At 42.4% G+C, this 17,852-nt stretch overlaps 1 protein-coding gene across 3 annotated transcripts in view; it reads left to right on the top strand.

Moving 5' to 3' along the window:
- Window positions 1-17,852, top strand: part of Clnk (cytokine dependent hematopoietic cell linker) — a 206,855-nt gene that overhangs the window by 157,022 nt on the left and 31,981 nt on the right. For all 3 annotated transcript variants that reach the window (XM_087187366.1, XM_021260284.2, XM_087187367.1), the window contains 3 exons: window positions 12,907-12,932; window positions 13,141-13,160; window positions 15,229-15,339. In XM_087187366.1, the coding sequence (XP_087043492.1) occupies window positions 12,907-12,932; window positions 13,141-13,160; window positions 15,229-15,339 (157 nt within the window). The remainder of the gene's footprint in view (window positions 1-12,906; window positions 12,933-13,140; window positions 13,161-15,228; window positions 15,340-17,852) is intronic.

Here is a 17,852-nt window from a genome sequence, read left to right as displayed (position 1 = left end):
CTACATTCTATTAAAATCAAACTGCTAGTTTGCCTCTGAGATTCCTAGCAGTCTAAGCAAAAAGGGAATTGAGATCCTTTATGTAATAATAATTTCTCATAATAAAAAAGAAAACCAATTCCTCAGGGAAATGGACAAGGCTACATCTCCCAGGATCGCATCCATGCTGTCTATTTAATGGGGGATATCAGCTGACATCATGGCAACAAAACTAAAATCATTTTTTAAAGCAGACCCCAGTATAAAAACCACACAGAGGGCCTCCAAGAAAGGAAGTTGAGGCTAGGTGGGGTAGGGAGTCGATGGCGTGGCAGGCTTCTTCAGGGTCATTTTCTTTACATCTTTCTTTCCTACACTTTGTAATTGATGGTTTGATATTACTACCTGGAACCCCAATAATCCCATACAAGAGGGAAGCCTGGAGGGCAGAAATTAATAGGAATTCTCCCATTTTTAGGATCAGGCATCTTGCTGGAAAATGCTTGGTTGATTAATGTGTTTATTACAAAATTCTATAGTTTTGATACAAACACATTCTCAGATAATTTATTCATTCCCACAAAATGTCACAGAATAAAAATGTCTCAGTTGGTTCTGTAAAGGAAGAATTTTATGGCAATATTTTTCATCAAGTTGAGCAGTTATAGATTTATGGTAATGTACATCTCATGTCATTTTTCTTTCAATCATATTCCGACATTATCTGGAAACTATCAGATTTCAAGAATTTGTCTTCCTTGAAGTTTGATCTGGTTTATTTTATTTCTAAAAATGGTTAAAAAGTTTACTTGGAGGCAGAGTATTTACAGTATAAGTTGTTTGTGATGAACGACTAGCATGAACCACAATTACAGAAGAACTCATCACATTTTCAGAGGAGGATGGCTGTAATTTTCAAACACAACAAGGCTTACCTTGCTAGAAAAAGCAAAGCCGGCAACAAAAGAGGCTAAGATGCATTTCTCTCTGCCCTAAAGGTGAACCAAGCACAAACTCTAACCAATTTCCTTTGAAGTGACAAGCATATTATATGTGGGAATGAGTTTATCAGGAAATACAATAAACTACCCAAGAAAAGAAAAAGAGAATTATGCCCGGGTGACTGAACACATATACCCAGAAACAGGAGCTTGGTTGAAAAGAAGCAAAACAGAATTCCACACAATGCCATCAAATGAGCCTCATACTCACTTGCTTTTACAGGAATTTGGGTGCCGAAAAAATTAGAGTCACAGATGAGTTTGGAGTTAATCTGGCTCAGCCCCCTTGCTTTACAGCAAAAGGTCAGTAAGGGAAGTGGCTCGCAGGTGACAATCCTGCAGGTGGCCAGGGCCAAGCTCATGCGCTCACTGTGCCTGCTCCTCCTGTTCTTCCCAACCAACCGCAGTTTAGTAGTGGGTGAAATGTGAATGGATTGGTGACACTGCCCCCTAGTGGCAAAATATGGCAATGCAAAACATTCTACCACAATAGCAAGTCTTAGGTCAGGGTTGATTAGAAAAAACTTTAAAATGCTCCCTTACCATTGGCGATTTAAGTTCATTGAAACCACAGCCCACAGCTCTAAAAGCAACACAGACATCGACGTAATATTTGGAACAAAGTTAGTGTCACAAACAACATTAAATCACTCATGAGCTTATTGAGCAATATCTGTCCCATGGCTGCACAGGAAAAGTTCTAAGCCTCAAAGAAAAGGCAAGGCATCTGATAACTGTTTGACACAGCAAATACATTTTCCAGTAGAGAAACATAAAACAGCCACAAAATAGGAGAATTACAAACAAAATCTGCAATAAAAGAACCCTAAGAGAATTCGTATCTCCCAAGACATAGTTCCCCAGTGAAGACTCAGTTTCCAAATAGAATTCCAAGATGCAAAAACTATTTTTACGTAGGCAAAATATTCCCCTTCCCATAACACCATTTCCAGGTCGCTTCATGCACACGCGTAGTAGAAGCCCTCTTGTTTCCTTTGTAAAGTTGGGAATGCTCCCGGAATCAGCCATCCCTGCCCGCTCTGCACTGAGGGTTTCCTAGGAGCAGGGCTGAAAGCAGGGGGGGCCCCAAGCAGCCCCGCGACTGCTCCCCTAGCTCTGGCCTCTGCACCTGCTAGTCCGGACTGCCCGCCAGTAGGACGAGGGGCTGTCTCCTTGACGACCGCAGGACTCCTGCCATCCAGCCCCATTTGCCCCAGAGCCCTGGCACGAGGACTGGGCCACTGTCCGGAGCGGAGCCTCCTCCCGCCTTTCACAGCCCCAGAGGGCGTTCCAGCTCAGCAAAGGGACAGCTCCGCCTCTCTGTGGTTTCTTCATTAAACACCAGAGGGCCTCTGGGGGCATTAAACTGAAAAGGGGCCCTGAGTTAAGCAGAAGTCCACAGATCCCCTTGGTGCCCAACTTGCCAGAGAACCATGGGTCTCCCAGAGCGGGGTAAGGCGCAGGGCACTGGGGACTTCAGTGTCTAGGGAGCCTCCTATCTCCGGGATCACATTCTGGGGCCCAGGCTCCTTAGAACACTTCAGAAAATGGACACAGATGCAAACAAATATCCTACAGAGTCACAAAACATCTTCCACTCTGAGTAGTTCCCTGGCAGTTATATATATTTCCTTTTTAAATTTGTTTGATTTGTAGTTACCAACTGTGCATATTAATGGGATTCGGTGTGGTATTTCAACACGTCCATACAGCACCCAATGATCAAATCCACCCTCCTGTTATTCACCTTCCCTGTTCTCTTCCCAAACTCTAGTAATCATGGTTCTACATTCACGTCAACTTACTAAGGCAGTTTCCACATATGAGAGAGAACGTGATTTATTTGTCTTTTAGTGTCTGGCTTATTTCACTTAACATAATGGCCTCCAGTTCTGCCCATTTTGCTTCAAGTAATAGGATTTAGTCCTTCTTTATGGCTGAATAATATTCTATTAGGTAATAATGCTTTTTCTTCGTGCATTCTTCCATTGTTGGGCACCTAGGCTGATCCCTTGAGTTGGCTATTCAGAACGGTGGCTACAACATACAGCTACATGCACCATTTGGGCAAATGTTCCTCAGTGCGTGAACTTCACGCATGCAGGAGCCTTGTGGGCATAAACATCTTCCGCCCAGCATGCTCTTCCCACAAGTCCAGAGGAGAATGACAAGCTTGCCCTCTCTCCCCCTTGTTTATGTTTTCTAATTCCATACCCCAGACAGCAATATGAAGAAAAGGCTACGAGTGCGAACATTAAATGGTATTTTCAAAGTGGCTTGTACAGCCAGCCCTCTGTATCTCTGGGTTCTACATGGGTAGGTTCAACCCACACCAGCCAAAAATCCTCAGAAGCAGCTGTGTCTGTATTGAGGCACATCCCTAAGCAATACAGTAAAACCACTATTTGCATGGCTTTCAAATTCTCCTAGGTCTTATCGTTAATCTAGAAATAATTTAAAGTACACAGAAGGATGTGAATCAGCTGCATGCAAATCTTATGCCATTTTATATAAGGGACTTCAGCACCCACACAATTCAGTATCCAGGGACCCTAAAATCAGTGCCCCCATCAGGATTCCCACGGAAAGGTGGGAAAAGGGATTTCAAAGGTAGAAAAAAACGGGCATGGCTAAAGGTAAAATGTATCTGACTCCTTCATAATGCAGCCAATAATACTGAGCATCTACTACATGCTCACACCACAGCTGCCTTCCTCCATGTCCAGTAAATACTGAGTCTCAGAGCAGGTACCATTTCCCCAACCAGAAAACGAGGTTCTGAGAGGGAACCTAACATGTTTGCAACATGGGCCCTGTGCCCAGTCCCATGGGCCCTTTGACCCTCAGAAGCCCACCCTGGGTGAGCTCTATGCTAAGTGTCCAGGGAACTCGAGAAGCACACACTTCCTTCTACGAGTCTCCCAGGAGGGCCTCACAGGGAAAGGGACATGGAACTGAGCTGTGAGCAATGACCTCAGAGGACAGCAAGCAGCATTTCTAAGTCTCAGAAGCAACTAGAATGTGGCTGCTTGGATGCTGGACTGGGGGATGAGTAGCCCTGAGTTTAAATTCCAGCTTTACTGCTTCCCAAATAGGAGACCTAGGACAAGCAAAATAACCTCCTACGATTGAGTCTTGCTGTCTAAAAGAAGGAGGGCACAGCACCAGATGAGGGATGCTTCCGCACTTATGGTCCCATGCTGGATGCCCCTCAAAGGCTCGTGGAGCCAGACTAACCATTCCCAGCTCTGCACTCTGCTCTCACCTGCCACCTCTCTCCCCAGCTGGAAACTTCTGGAACCTTCCCCTGACTCCTTCTGCAGAAGGAAACTATCTCGTGCTCTGTGCACTTTGTTTTTTAGCCTAGAGAATAAATCTACTATAGATGAATTTATAAAAATAAACGGGCAGCCTCAGTCACAGAGACCACAGTTGATGAATCATTGTTTTCCCTACAGAAAACACAGGCTCCATGCTGGACACATGGAGAATGCATGGTAAATATTTGTAACACTCATTCTACAATCAGGTGGTTTTCATGGTGTAGTAGATGAACATCGCTTCTCTGCCTGACAGAGCAGTAGCGGGGAAGACGTGGTGACCTCAGTCCTATTTCCGTTACATGGAGCCTTGGAAGGGAAAGTCAAGAGGCCTGGGTTGTTTCTGCTCCTGTTTCTGTCTCTATTTCTAAACTCAGGCAAATCATCTTCCTGCACTGGGCCTCAATGGTAGAACTCAGTGGTCGCCAGCACCTTGTGCATCCATGGCTAGGATTCAAACACACAAATCCATGCAGCCCACTGGCCTGGCCTTCCCCTCCTTCAGCCTTAGTCCACATGCGCCTTGTCACCTTCCCCTGACACACCCCGGGCAGCGGACAGCCACCTCCCCAGGCTCATTTGGGAAAAAATGTTTCCTTCCCACATCCCTCCCTAACCACAACCCAAATCTGTGGGACCACATGTGGACCTTCTGCCCTTACGTGAGGAGCCATTAGGTAAGATAGGTTCCTCCTACATTCTTGGCTTTGCTGAATTTAATCCCTCCCTGCTGTATCCCAGATAATGGTTTCAGTAATTTATTGCTGCAATTAATTTCTGAGCATTTCAATAGACTTGGAGACATTTCTCAAACAGCCCTTGCCAAAAATACATTATTAGCCACTTGGATTGTAAGTTGGTTCTTTGGACTCTTCCATAATTAATCAACAGGACATGAAATCTTAATGGTTCACTTTTGTATGTCATAAAACTCGTGGACACAATAAATCTCGTGATGGAGGCCAAGTTTTATCTAATTTTGTCTAAAGTCTATTTCTCTAATTACAGAACATTATGGTGATGGCCTATTTCTGAAAGTGTTGATTTGATGGATTGCATTTCATAGGCAAAAGGTGTTACATACATTTAGCACAAATTGGACGGAAGCAAAGTGAAAAATAAATATTATTTTATTTAAACCTAGTAATCCAAGGAACTAGATTTCATCATCTGCATTTTACAGATGTGGAAACTAAAACCCAGAACATTTAAGCAACTTGTCCAAGCCAACTCAGTACGTGACAGATGATGTCAAACTTGAATGATGTCAAAGAGCCTATGTATGACCAGTCTACTGTGTCACTGTGCCTTCCATTAAGAGACAAATCCTTGCATCCTACATATCTCCTTTTCCAACCCTTTTAAATGACACGAGGGTGCAGAAAGCTCAGAAGGATCAAGCCATTGGTATCAAGTCTTCTCAGCTCATGGGTACTTGCAATAATACACGATCACAAGCAATGGTATAGTTGAACACCTGGATCTCTTAAGCAAAAAGGATTCAAAAGCAGAGGTATATAGATTATTATATATTTTACTGATAAAAGGAGACATAGCGCACAATTTTAAAATAATAGGGAAAGATGCAATGCTCTTTTTCATAATTGCACAGGGCCTATTGATTCTGACACAATGCTTTTGATTAATGCTTTGGCAGACTCCTGTATCTGTAGCCAGACTGCAGCTCCAACAGAAATAATAGCACAGACACCCTCTTAGCTGAGCTGAATTATAGTTTTCAAATACAGGACTAGAAGTCTATTTTCCTCAGTTTTCTGCTTTTCACGAGGTAATGGCTACCGGCGTCACACACTTTTAAATTTAATCTGCTTTATTAGCATTTTTTCTATTACTTTCTTAGTCAAAAACTAATAAAACAATAAGTCAAACTCTGGCTTGTTGAGTTTGCCCATTCCCGTGGTGTCATCAGGAGCCCATACTCCCAGTGTGCCAGGTTTCAAGCTGCCTGCACGCTTGTCATGAGCTGGGAAGAGCTTCCGGTGTGCAGTATTTCCACCAGGGGAACAAGGGTGCCACACACCCTGGACAGCACGGACCACAGTACAGCAGGAAGCCATGTATCCAAGCATGTCTTGCCTTGCTTTGATATAATAAGCATATATTTACACAATTCATGGCTATTAACTACCAGGATACCGAATTCTTGGAAATTTAACAGCTAGCTCTTGCAGCCTGGTAGAAACGTATTCAACAGACCACACGGGTCTCTTAAAACTTTCTGCTCCAAGAACCCTGGCTGTCACTGCAGGCAACACTGCGAAGTTAACTTCTTCATAGTTTCTCCCTAATAAGGTGTGGAAGTGATAATCAAACCAAGGCCCCTCACGTTCTCTGGCCACGCTATGCTCACCTCACAACATCGCCTCTGCCAAAGCGCTAACTGCGGGAAGTTGCGAGGTCTGTCCCAAGCCTGCAAAGCAAGTGCCGATTACACCGCGGGCCACCAGATGGCGCGCACGCCACCGCCTCCACCGGGAAAACTGCTTACACTCAATCGGAAAGACTTTGAAGGACCATCGTTCAGGTGTTCTTGTTTGACCGGCAGGAAACTTTAAATAGCATTTGAGAATAGCTGTGTACGTCATCAGGAGGGTAAATCTCCATTTGCCCTCTCATTTTTCAGTAAATGATAGTAATAACAACTTAACGTGCGCATCAACAAAGCTTTGAAGTGCGTTATTTATTCCACATATAAATCCCCATGAAGCATAAGTAATCATCCCCTCGCTTTTCCAGATGAAGACGCTTGCAGTCCTCAGTCCGTTTGTTTCATGAACACTGGCTGAGCAATTGCTACGGTCCTGCCTTTAGTACGTAGCAGAATCGAGACTCCGTTGCTAGACATTCAAGTCTAAAACTCTCTCGCTTTCCATTATTGCAAATGCAGAATAAAATAACTACGTGACACATTAAGTCACCCTGTGATCCCGGTCCTCACCTGTGAAGCCCGTTAGGTTCACCTGGACCTGGACCTCTCACTTTATAGAACAATGATCATTCAGCCACGGGGGTGAATCTCTCTGGCATCAGTGATCGCCACTGGGCGTATTGAACGTTTGAAGCCGCTGGAGTGGGAGGAAACCTCGGGAGGTTATGGGTGTGCTCGTGGCCTTGATGGAGGTGATGGTTCCACAGGTGTACACTCGTCCCCAAGCTCTCTGACATACACACGGTAAACACGAAAAGTTCTGTTTATGTCAACCAAACCTCGACAAAGTGGTGAAAAGATTGGCCATGCTGAAAGCAATGTTCTTAACCCAATGCAAGAGCCCATGAGACCTGGTTCTCCTCCATCTCCACCATCCCCTCCTGGCCTTACTTCCCCCTTGTCCCTACCTCAGGGCCTTAGCACCTGCTCCTCCCTCTGTCAGCGCTCTCCTTCCCCAGGAACCCACGTGACACGCTCTCTCTCTCCTCTGACTTCTCTGATTTCATCATCTAAGCAGAGGCACCTGCTCAGACCTGTCTGCAAAACAGCCTCAGGTGTCCCTTCACCTGCTTCCTTGTCTTTTTTGTTGTTGTTGGGACTGGGGATCGAACTTGGGTCCTTGTGCTTGAACAGCAGGTGGAGAAACCACTGAGCTAAATCCCCGGCCTGCCTGTTCCTTCCTTGTCTTTGCAACACTTGTCTCCTGCATGATTTCCTTGTTTATACTTTGGCTTATGTATTTTCTGTCATCTGCCACCGGAATGGGAGAACAGGCGAACAGCCACTTCACTCCTCGGTGTTAGTCTCTAACACCACGATAATTACATTAAAAATGTACCGTGTGCTCCACAATAAGTCAATGAATAAAAAATAGGTGGATGTTCTTTCCTGTACTCGCAGCGCCTGGAGCAGACAGAACACATATCTCTAAGACAATGAAAGGGGCTTTCCTGTTGAATTACAGGAACCCTCCTTGAATATTTTTCCTTGTGCACTGGATTGATTGGGGCACAGCAGATGTAACAGTGGCTTTGCCCAAGGCCATCATTTCACTTCCCAGGGCAAGTTAGCAACAGGAGCTCCAAGGCCACCCCAGAAAACGCCGAAGGTGACGCCAATACGCAATGGGAAATTAGGGCAGGGGATTTAGCTCAGTGGTTCTGCCGCCTCGCAAGCACAAGGACCGAAGTTCGATCCCCGGTACAAAAGAAAAAAGAAAAGGGGAAATTAATTTTATGTGCTCCAACTTAGTGCCTTAAGCAACTGCCATGTGGCCTAAGTTTTTGTGACATCATTAAATTGACAAAGATGCAGCGTTAGGTCCGCTGCCACTGCTGAAGTCCATCATGGGTTGTGTTTGAGTTTTTACAACGTCAAGAACATCTGATGTTTCTGTTTGTACTTGGTGTTTGGAATTCATTAAGAAGTTGGTTCTACTCATTTGAAAGTGTTTTCATGCCAATGAACTACGAAATTAGTAGCATAAGGGACACAGATTAGCATATATGTTGAAATATTTTTCAAACAGCAGAATAGAAAATTTGGGGTACTATTTGAACTTCTCCCTACTTCCTATTTCTCTGTCTTCTATTTTGCAGTTCTGTGCTATTATCTGTTTGTTTCTTTTTTGTCAGAGAATCTTTTTTTTGGTCTCTGACTTGTACTCTGAGTCACATTTTGGCCTTTCTTTTAAGATTATGGTACACAGTGTCTTAACTATTGTTCTCTACTTATTTTGTTATGAAATTTTTTTACAGAAGTAGAAAGAGTGCTTCTTAGTATTTTCTTTACTAATATCTACATATATTAAAATAAAATAATAGAAGTGTTTTCAAAATTGAAATTATAATAACGAGAGTGGTGATTTTATCCCATGAGTTTATTATTTTAGACCTGGATGGTCCATTAAAGTCCTCCGGACCGGCGTGTGTTGTGTTGTGTTGTGTCATTTTGATAGACCAATGCTATATACAAGACAAGTCCTTGCCTTTCCCATGCCTTGCCTCCATGTCTTTTTCCACAAAATGTTTTGTTCCAGAAATGTAAATGTTTGCTCTTCTGAGCAGCCTCCTGCCCAATGTATCAAAATATTTTGTAGCTCTTTGAACTGCCTGACCTTTCAGGAATGTTCCCTTAGCTGCGCCCCTTTCAAGAATGTTCTGTAACTCTGCCCCCTTGCTTCTGTGAGCATGCTCACCTACCCTTAGGCCCCCTATATAAGGAGGCTCCCATTTCTGACTCCTCTGAGCCTGCTGGCGTAATGAACAGTTTTTCTCCACCTCTTCGAGTGATGTTCGCACTCTCCAGTCTGCAAATTGCAATAGCTGTAGCACTTGGCTATAGCAATGAGTTGTTCTGTTTGCCACAACAATTTTGTGCTGTTGAGGGCCAGCTGGTCCTCTGATCAGAAGAAATCTGAGGTGTATGGGAAACAGGCTGAAGCAGAGCCTGCAGGGACGTGGGGCAGGGAGCTGGAGGCCAGGCCCTAGACCCCAGGTCCTTGAGGTTCCCAAGGGAATGTCTGAAACATAGTTAAAACCATAGATTTTGGGGTCAGGGATTTAGCTCAGTGGCAACATGCCTGCCTTGCAAGTGCAAGGTCCTGAGTTCGACCCTCGGTACCGAAAAAAAAAACATAGATTTAAAAAAGCACTGACTCAGTCCAAACTCACTGTGTCACAGATGAGGAAACCCAGCTGAGAGTGTGCCCACCAGGCCAGTCTGGAAAGGAGAGTCAAGGCTCCCAAGACGAGAGACACACATTTCCCAGTGCCTTCACCCACAGCACCATGAAAATGACCCTTCGCCCTCCCCCTCAGCTCCACTGAGAAGTACAGTTTCCCAAGGGGCTCCTGCAGGCTCCCAGGTGCCCTGGAGTGAGTCTCCATCTGCCCCTTTAACCCCTCTTTTGGTTCTTGAAATTCTGGCATTTTTTGTGATGGTTTCTGTGCATGTCCGCTACTTAGGAGTGGGCCCTTCAGTGGCAGGGACAGTCATCTCCGTGGCTGCATGCCCTGCACAGCCCTGGGCCCTGGGGGAAGGATAGTGTCACGTTTGTCTCTTTGTCCTCAGTGCAGCTCAAGAATTATCTTTGAATGGAACTGAATCTTGGAAATAAAAGTACCTCGAAGTCAGAAAAATCTGTACCAGACCTCACTTGGGCCTTTTCTAGGGTTAGTTGATACTGTTCTACCTACTTCATTCTTACTCTCTGATCCATAAAATAAGGAACTTGGATTTGGGAGTCTTCAAAAACCCTTTTCTCTTGAAAGTACTGTAATGGTATTTTTCTGTGCTTAGAAATACTCCATGAAGTTTCTAGACCGGAACTTGAATTATTTTTTAAAATATATTTTATTAGTGCCTAATTAATTTCATAAAATATTGGGTTTCAATGTGTTATTTTCATACATGCATACGTTTTGATCATATCGATCCTCCCTTTTACTCTCCCCGTACTCTCTCCCTCCCTTCCCCTTATACCTTCCTCTAACAATATTCGCCTTCTGCTTTCATGTCATCTTTTTTAAATTCCATGTGTTAAGGAAAACATGCAATGTTTGTCTTTCTGAGTCTGGCTTATTTCACTTAACCCGATGATCTTCCAGTTCCATAAATGTTCTTGGAAATGACATAATTTGGTTCTTCTTTACAGCTGAATAATTCTCCCTATTGTATAACAGCCACATTCTCTTTATCTGTTCATCTGTTGATGGACACCTAGGCTGATTCCTTCTCTTGATTATTATGAATTCCTCTGCAATAAATGTGAGTGTGCAGATACACCTACACTGTGTTGACTTGACTTATTTCACATGAATACCAAGAGTGGGATAGCTAGGCCATATGGGCAGTTCTATTTTTAGTTCTGTAAGGAACCTAGGCTGATTTCCATAGTCCCCGTGCTAATTTACATTCCCCCAGAAGTGTAGAAGATTTCCTTCCCTACACACCTATCATCCCTGGCATTTATTGTTTTCTGTGCTCTTGATGACAGCAATTCTGACCAGGGTTAGATGGAATCTCAGGGTAGTTTGGATTTTCATTTCCCTCGTGGCTAAAGATGTTGAACATTTTATCACATATTTCTTGGTCGGTTGTACTTCTCATTTTAAGAAGCGTTCATTCAATTCACCTGCCCATTTATTGACTGAGCTATTTGATTTTTTGGTGTTTTTTGAACTCTTTATATATTCTAGATGTTAATCCTCTATCCGAGCAGTAGCTGGCAAAGATCTTCTCCCATTCTGTAGACTGTCTCCTTGCTCTGTAGGTTGTTTCCCTTGCTGTATGGAAGCTTTTTAATTTGATGTAGCCCCTTTTATTGATTCTTGCTCCTACTTCCTGTGCTGTTCAAGTCCTATCCGAGAAGTCTTTACTTCTGCCTATGGCTTCAAGTGTTTCCCCTATGTTTTCTTCTATCAGTTTCAAAATTTCAGGTTTTGCACTTGGGACCTAAGTATAAGGGATAAAATCCCTTTTGGATTGATTTTTGTAGAGGGTAAGAGATGATGATCTAGTTCTAACCTTCCACAAATAGCTGGGTTTCCCAGCACCATTTGTTAAAGAGGCAGTCTCGTTCCCAATGTGTATTTTTTGCTCCTTTGTCCAGAATAAAATGGTTGTAGTTGCATGAGTTTGTTTCTGTGTCCTCTATTCTACAGGCATGTGTGTGTATTTGTGCCAGTACCATGCAGTTTCTTTTACTATGGCTTTGTAGTACAATTTGAAACCTGCTATTGTGATGCATCCAGCCTTGATTTTTGACTCAGGGTTGCTTTGATTACTCTGAGTCTTTTGTGTTCTCATATAAATTTTAGGATTTTTTTTTTCTAATTCTGCGAAGAATGTCATTGGGATTTTGGTGAGGATTACAGTGATTCTGCAGATTGCTTTTGGTATGGTAGCCATTTTAACAATATTAATACCAGTTATCTATAAGCATGGGAGGTCTTTCAATCATCTAATGTCTTCTTTAATTTTTATCTTTGCTGTTCTGTAATTTTTCTTGTGGAAGTCTTTCAGTTCCTTAGGTTGATTCTTAGATTTTTTTTTTTTGATCCTATAGTGAATGGCATTGTTTTCCTGATTTCTTTTTTAGCTAGTTCATTATTGGTGTACAGAAAAGCTATTGCATTTTTTTAATGTTGATTTTGTACCCTAAGGAACTTGAATTAATTATATATATATGCATAAAATGAAATAAAATATATGTATAATGGGATATATAAGTATTACCTACTCAATGTAATTTTACTCATTTCTTGATAAATGCCTTTTCCATATTTAATATTAAATATTATGATTAGGCATATATGAATGTTAATTTTAAATAGGAGCCAGTGATTAGGAGAGGGCCTGAGTTATCACATTACATGTGATGAAATTTTAATTCTGCCCTTTATTAGTTGGGTGACTATAGGTAAAATATTTAACTTTCTCATGCCTGAATTTCACAAAACAAGGATGTTTAATAAGACCACAAAACCAAAATGTTTAGCATCATATTTGGCACCTAATAGATCTTTAAAATATCATTAACCTGATTAAATATTAATCAGAATCATAAGTAGGAATCATTTCCTTTTACACAAATGTAAGAATAGTGCTTGACAATGTTTTCCATAAATTCATAGTATTCCTTCTTATCTTTTAGGGGACAAACCCATACAGGAAAACAAGGTAAGAGAAATAATTAGAACATGTTTGTTATTCTTTCCTTTAAAATCATAGAATTGTGGATGAGGTAAAAGCTTAGATATGATTTTAAAAATATGCCCTAGGAGCTTGGTCATAATTTATTATTTCCATTCGTAAGCCAAAAAAATTTAGCATTGGCACTGCTCAAAGAACAACAAATGTAATTTCTGATTCTTTTTTTTTTTTACAGACCCCTTTACCACCTCCTAGGTAAGACATTTAAAATCATGCAGGTATTTTTGCTATTTACCTAAGTGATATGTGCCAGCACTTGAAAAGAAGAAATATAAACATTTGACACTGAAAAAGTAAAGAACTGACCAATGGCAAGCCTTCATTCATTCATTTAGTCATTCACTCACATTTAACTAATATAGGCATCATTTGCTTTATTCATTCATTTATGTATTTATGTATTTATTTATCTATTTTAAAAGAGGCATGAGAAGGATTTACTAGAGGTAGCTATAGGACGCACTCAAGAGTAGAGTTCAGGTGCTCAAAGAAATGAGGCACCTCATTTCTTTTTTTATGAAAAAAGAAAAAATTTCACAACAAAATAATAAGAAAATGATAATAGTCAATACACTGTGTATCATTTTCTCAAGGTAGTTACTCAGAATACAAGATATGGAGAAAAAAATTCTCTCTTACAGAGAAGAAACAGATAATAGCACAAAACTTTCTTTTCAATGAACTAAGAGAAATTAGTAGTACAAATGTAATAAATTACCATAGATATTAAAATATTTTGAAACAATGGAATAGGTAATTTAGGGAGTTATTTGAACTCTCTACTTCCCATTTATCTATCTTCTATTTTGCTCTTATTTGTGTTTGTGTATATATATATTTCTTTTAACTTCTCATATAATAGAAACCATGTGATATCTAAGCTTGCTCTGTGCCTGCCTGGCAAGCACAAGGTCCTGAGTTTGATTCCTGGTACCAAAACACAAAAAACAAAAAAAAGCTTGGGTGTCTGATTATTTCACTTAATATTATGTTCTCAAGTTACATCCACTTACCTACCACTTCTTCAAGTTTATCTTTCTTTATGGCAGAGCAGTACTCCATTGAGTGTACATACCACATTTTCTTTTCCCATCCATCTTTTGATAGACATATATGCTGCTTCTAAGATCTAGCCATTGGAAATTGTCCTACTATAAACATGGGTGTGCATGGACCCTTGTCATATGATAATCGTAACTTTGGGGGAAGATACCAAGAATGGAGATAGCTGGGACAAACGAAACTTCTGTTTTTAGTTTACTGAGCATTTCCATAGTGGTTGTGCCAGTTTACATTGCCAACAGCAATTCCCTACTGTTTCTCTCCCTTCTTTTAGCAGGGAAATCTGCCAGATCATTGATAGGTATATATTTATCATGCTCAAATTCAGAAGAGACTGGGCTGACCTTATCTCTCTATATATCAACAAGTCAATAATCAGTGAGTCAATGCCTATATATAAGTTGACTATATATAATGACTGTATATGATTTTAAGAGATTTACAGTATATAAATATATTTTCATATAAGCACATACATTTATATATAATACATGTGTAAAACCAAATAATATTATATGTAGACACAGACAAGAGCAGCAAGGAGCTAGTGAGGTGCTTAGTGTGTTGGCCACTTCCACTGCTCTCCTGGGGCCTGTGTGTTCCTCTGCCATGGCATCTGTCCCACTTCTGCAATTCATTTCTTCAGTTCTCTCTCTTCCCTCCCATTGGAAGCATCTTGAGCCAAGCACAGTGTTCTCTTCCTCTCTGCATCCTCAGTGTCTACCACAGTACTAGATACGCTTTATGAATGAATGGCTGAGCTGGGAAATGAACTGGTGAGCTGGTCTTTCTTGACTTCCAAACATTTCCATATTTCCTTGAGGAGCTTTAAAAATTCAACTCTCCTGACCTGCGATAGACAGAAGGCTATTGTTCTCTTTTTCCCAGGCCTCCTAAAACTCAAATGGGCGCCATATTGAAAAGCATATGAGACCCTATGGAGAAGTGTGTCACCCTCTGGAAAACAGCACCCAACCAAAGAGCAAGGCTTCAGGGAGGTCGATTTAGATTTGCTAGAAAAAGAAACACACTAACCCTTGAGGCTGCCTGAGACAGATTAGGCTGCTCAGTAAACTAGTGAGCATCGCAGAACTGTTTCCAGCCCAGACTTGGGACAGGGAGGGCCAGGCAGGATGCATTCAGGGGGTGAGGAGCACACTGTCCAACCAACTGCTAAGCCCTGCTGTGACTCTCCACACAGGCCTCCGCCCACCGTCCTGAAGAAGTACCAGCCCTTGCCTCCCTTGCCCTGGGAGAGCCACACACCTGCCCTGCAGCAGCACACCTTCCCAGAAGGCCAGAGGGAGCCCAGGTGAGAGACTTGGCCTTGCTACTGGGCAGTGCCCAGGAAGAGACGGGGGGAAATCACCTCCCTGAAGAGGCTTCCCCAGGAGGATAGGGGAAGCTCCCCCTGGGCCAAGGAGGGCCAGTTACTCCTGGAGGGAAAACAGTCTTAGAAACCTGTAGTTTGATACTTCCCAGAAAATACAGTTTTGGAATAAAATGTGCTATTGAAAGAATTGCTCCTTTGAGGCCTGAGTTACTGAAGAAACTGTTCCATGCCAGGAGGAATCAGGATATTGTATGTAAAAGCCAGAAAGATGTTCCAACCATTCTCAGACCAATCCTGGACCACCACCGCTTGGGCTGGAGAAATACAGCTCTGCCTGAGAACTCCTCTGTCAAAAACATTATTGCCTTTTTGACAAATAAATATTGCAAAACCAGCCTACTGGCACTGAGGGATTCCATGGGAATTTGAATTCCCATGAACAGTGTATAGGGTGTTTGATAGCTGATGCTAATCACAAAATGTGACTAACTCAAGTCAGTAGTTTTCCCCCAACGATAGTTTAAATTACCAAAGTTGCCTTTTTTTGGAAGTCAGAGCAGAACGTGGCATTTCCTTCTTAATCCTGCACAGAAGGAGTGACTGTTTCTGGCTGCAGGATGGACTGGCAGGTGGAGGTGTAACAGTGATTGAGTTGAGATGTGTTCTCAGGAGTACAGAAATTCAGGATTCTGAGCTGTGTGGAAGACCCACTCATCACTGGTTCTGATGGGAGGGGGCATTAAATAGCCTTAAATGCTGTCTAATTCTCCCTCCTAATTGTCTGGTAAGTGTCTCTTCTCATCTCTTCATCTTTCACACTCTCAAACAAGCACACATCTTCCAAACAGCACTGTCCTTGTCCTCTCTCCTGTCGGATGTCCTCTTCTGCAGCCCCCAGGAAAGAGGATGGATCCTCAAGGCTGGGTTCAAACTGTCCTGATGGAAATTTATGCCCTAATTCACTGGGGACAGTGGTGAGCTCCCCCTCCTGCCCTAGGGGACAGTTACCAATGTCTGGAGAGAATTTGGGTTGTGACATCCTGGGAAAGGGCTGGTACTGTCATCTGTGAGTAGCATGGGTACCCCCAGAGCCAAGGGTAACAGATTTGAAAGCTTTCTGCATGGAAGGGAAGAAATTCTGCCTCAGTAAGTCCTGCAAAATCCCATACCGATGTTTTCTGAAGACAAAGTTTTCTCATTGTTAAAGGAAGGATGATATCAACACTTACCACCTACCTGCCTCATTGGCAACTGTGAAAATTAAATGAGATGATTCCCCTAAAATGCTTAGCAGCACTGACTTGTAATTAATATTTCTTGCACATTTTTGACCTTGAGGTCTTTTCTGTTTGAGCGTTTCTCAACCCCACACAATGCACCCAAATTCTGATTTGATTCTTACACCCCAAAAGAACTCACATGGTGTCTGCATTGCATGGCATGGTGCCTGATGTACCCAATTGTCGGTGTCTGATAAATCTGTGTTTCCTTCTGCAGCTTCCAAAGGCACCTAACCATAGGAGGAGGCTTCAGAGTTGCTCTGCCATGATTTCCACTTTGAAAGAGGGAGAGACTGAGAGGAAGTGACATTAGGAAATGGTTCCATCAAGACTGAAAATACAGTGTCCTCTCCAGAAAACTTTAGATCAAATAGCTTAATACATTAAGAACTGGTCAACCTGCAGAGAAGTAAGGAGATAGAAAATAGGACTAAAAAGATACCATAGGTGAGGAGGTTGTTTGGTGAGAAAAAGCTTTCTGTTTCTTCACACTGAAAAGGACAGGATCCTGGGGCCCAGCAGAACAGGGCTGAAATCACTAGAGTCAATTCCAGCTGTATAATTTCAGAAAGCTCCTTAACAACTCTGAATCCTGCTGTTTTTATTTATGAAAAGAAAACCACATCCCTGTGTGATGAACTTGTGATGAGGAGGTATATGATCTCTGTGAAGGGCCTAGGATGACACCTATGATTGAGTAGGAAGGAGGAGAGACAGCTACCTGGCATTTCCCATCTGTACACAGTAGAATGAGGAACCTGGAACCCTGCTCTGTATAAACAGCAGCTAGACCTTCTAGTGCAGTGTTTCTCGTCCCCACTTTAAAATGACCAGAAAGCTTTACAAACGTACTATCCTCAGCCTCTATTGGAATAGCACTCAGGTGAGATTTGAGCATTTCTACGGCTCCCCCAGGTGAAGATCATGTGGAGCCAGGGCTAGGAGCCCAGAGGAACCAGGTTCTAGGAATACATGTCACAAACACTTCCCACACCCTTATCCATCTGTGCCCACGTATCCAATCCCTACCATAATGCTCCCTTGATCCCCTGGGAGTCCCTCTGCTGCTAGATCCCATGAGTCCACTGAGTGGCCAGCTTAGTGATGTTGGTCTCTTTAGAAATTGGGGTTTTATATCTCAGTGTCCTTGTAGTTCTAGTTTACAATTTTTAATCGTTTTAGGGTATGATGGGAATTAGGCTGCATCTTTTC

This window comes from Heterocephalus glaber, unplaced genomic scaffold (genome assembly GCF_053883595.1).
Source record: "Heterocephalus glaber isolate CG9 unplaced genomic scaffold, H.glaber_assembly_v1.0 deba00001509, whole genome shotgun sequence".
In the NCBI taxonomy this organism is placed as follows: Eukaryota; Metazoa; Chordata; class Mammalia; order Rodentia; family Bathyergidae; genus Heterocephalus; species Heterocephalus glaber.
Note: the sequence above shows the minus strand (reverse complement) of the source record. Positions and strands in the feature narration are given on the sequence as shown.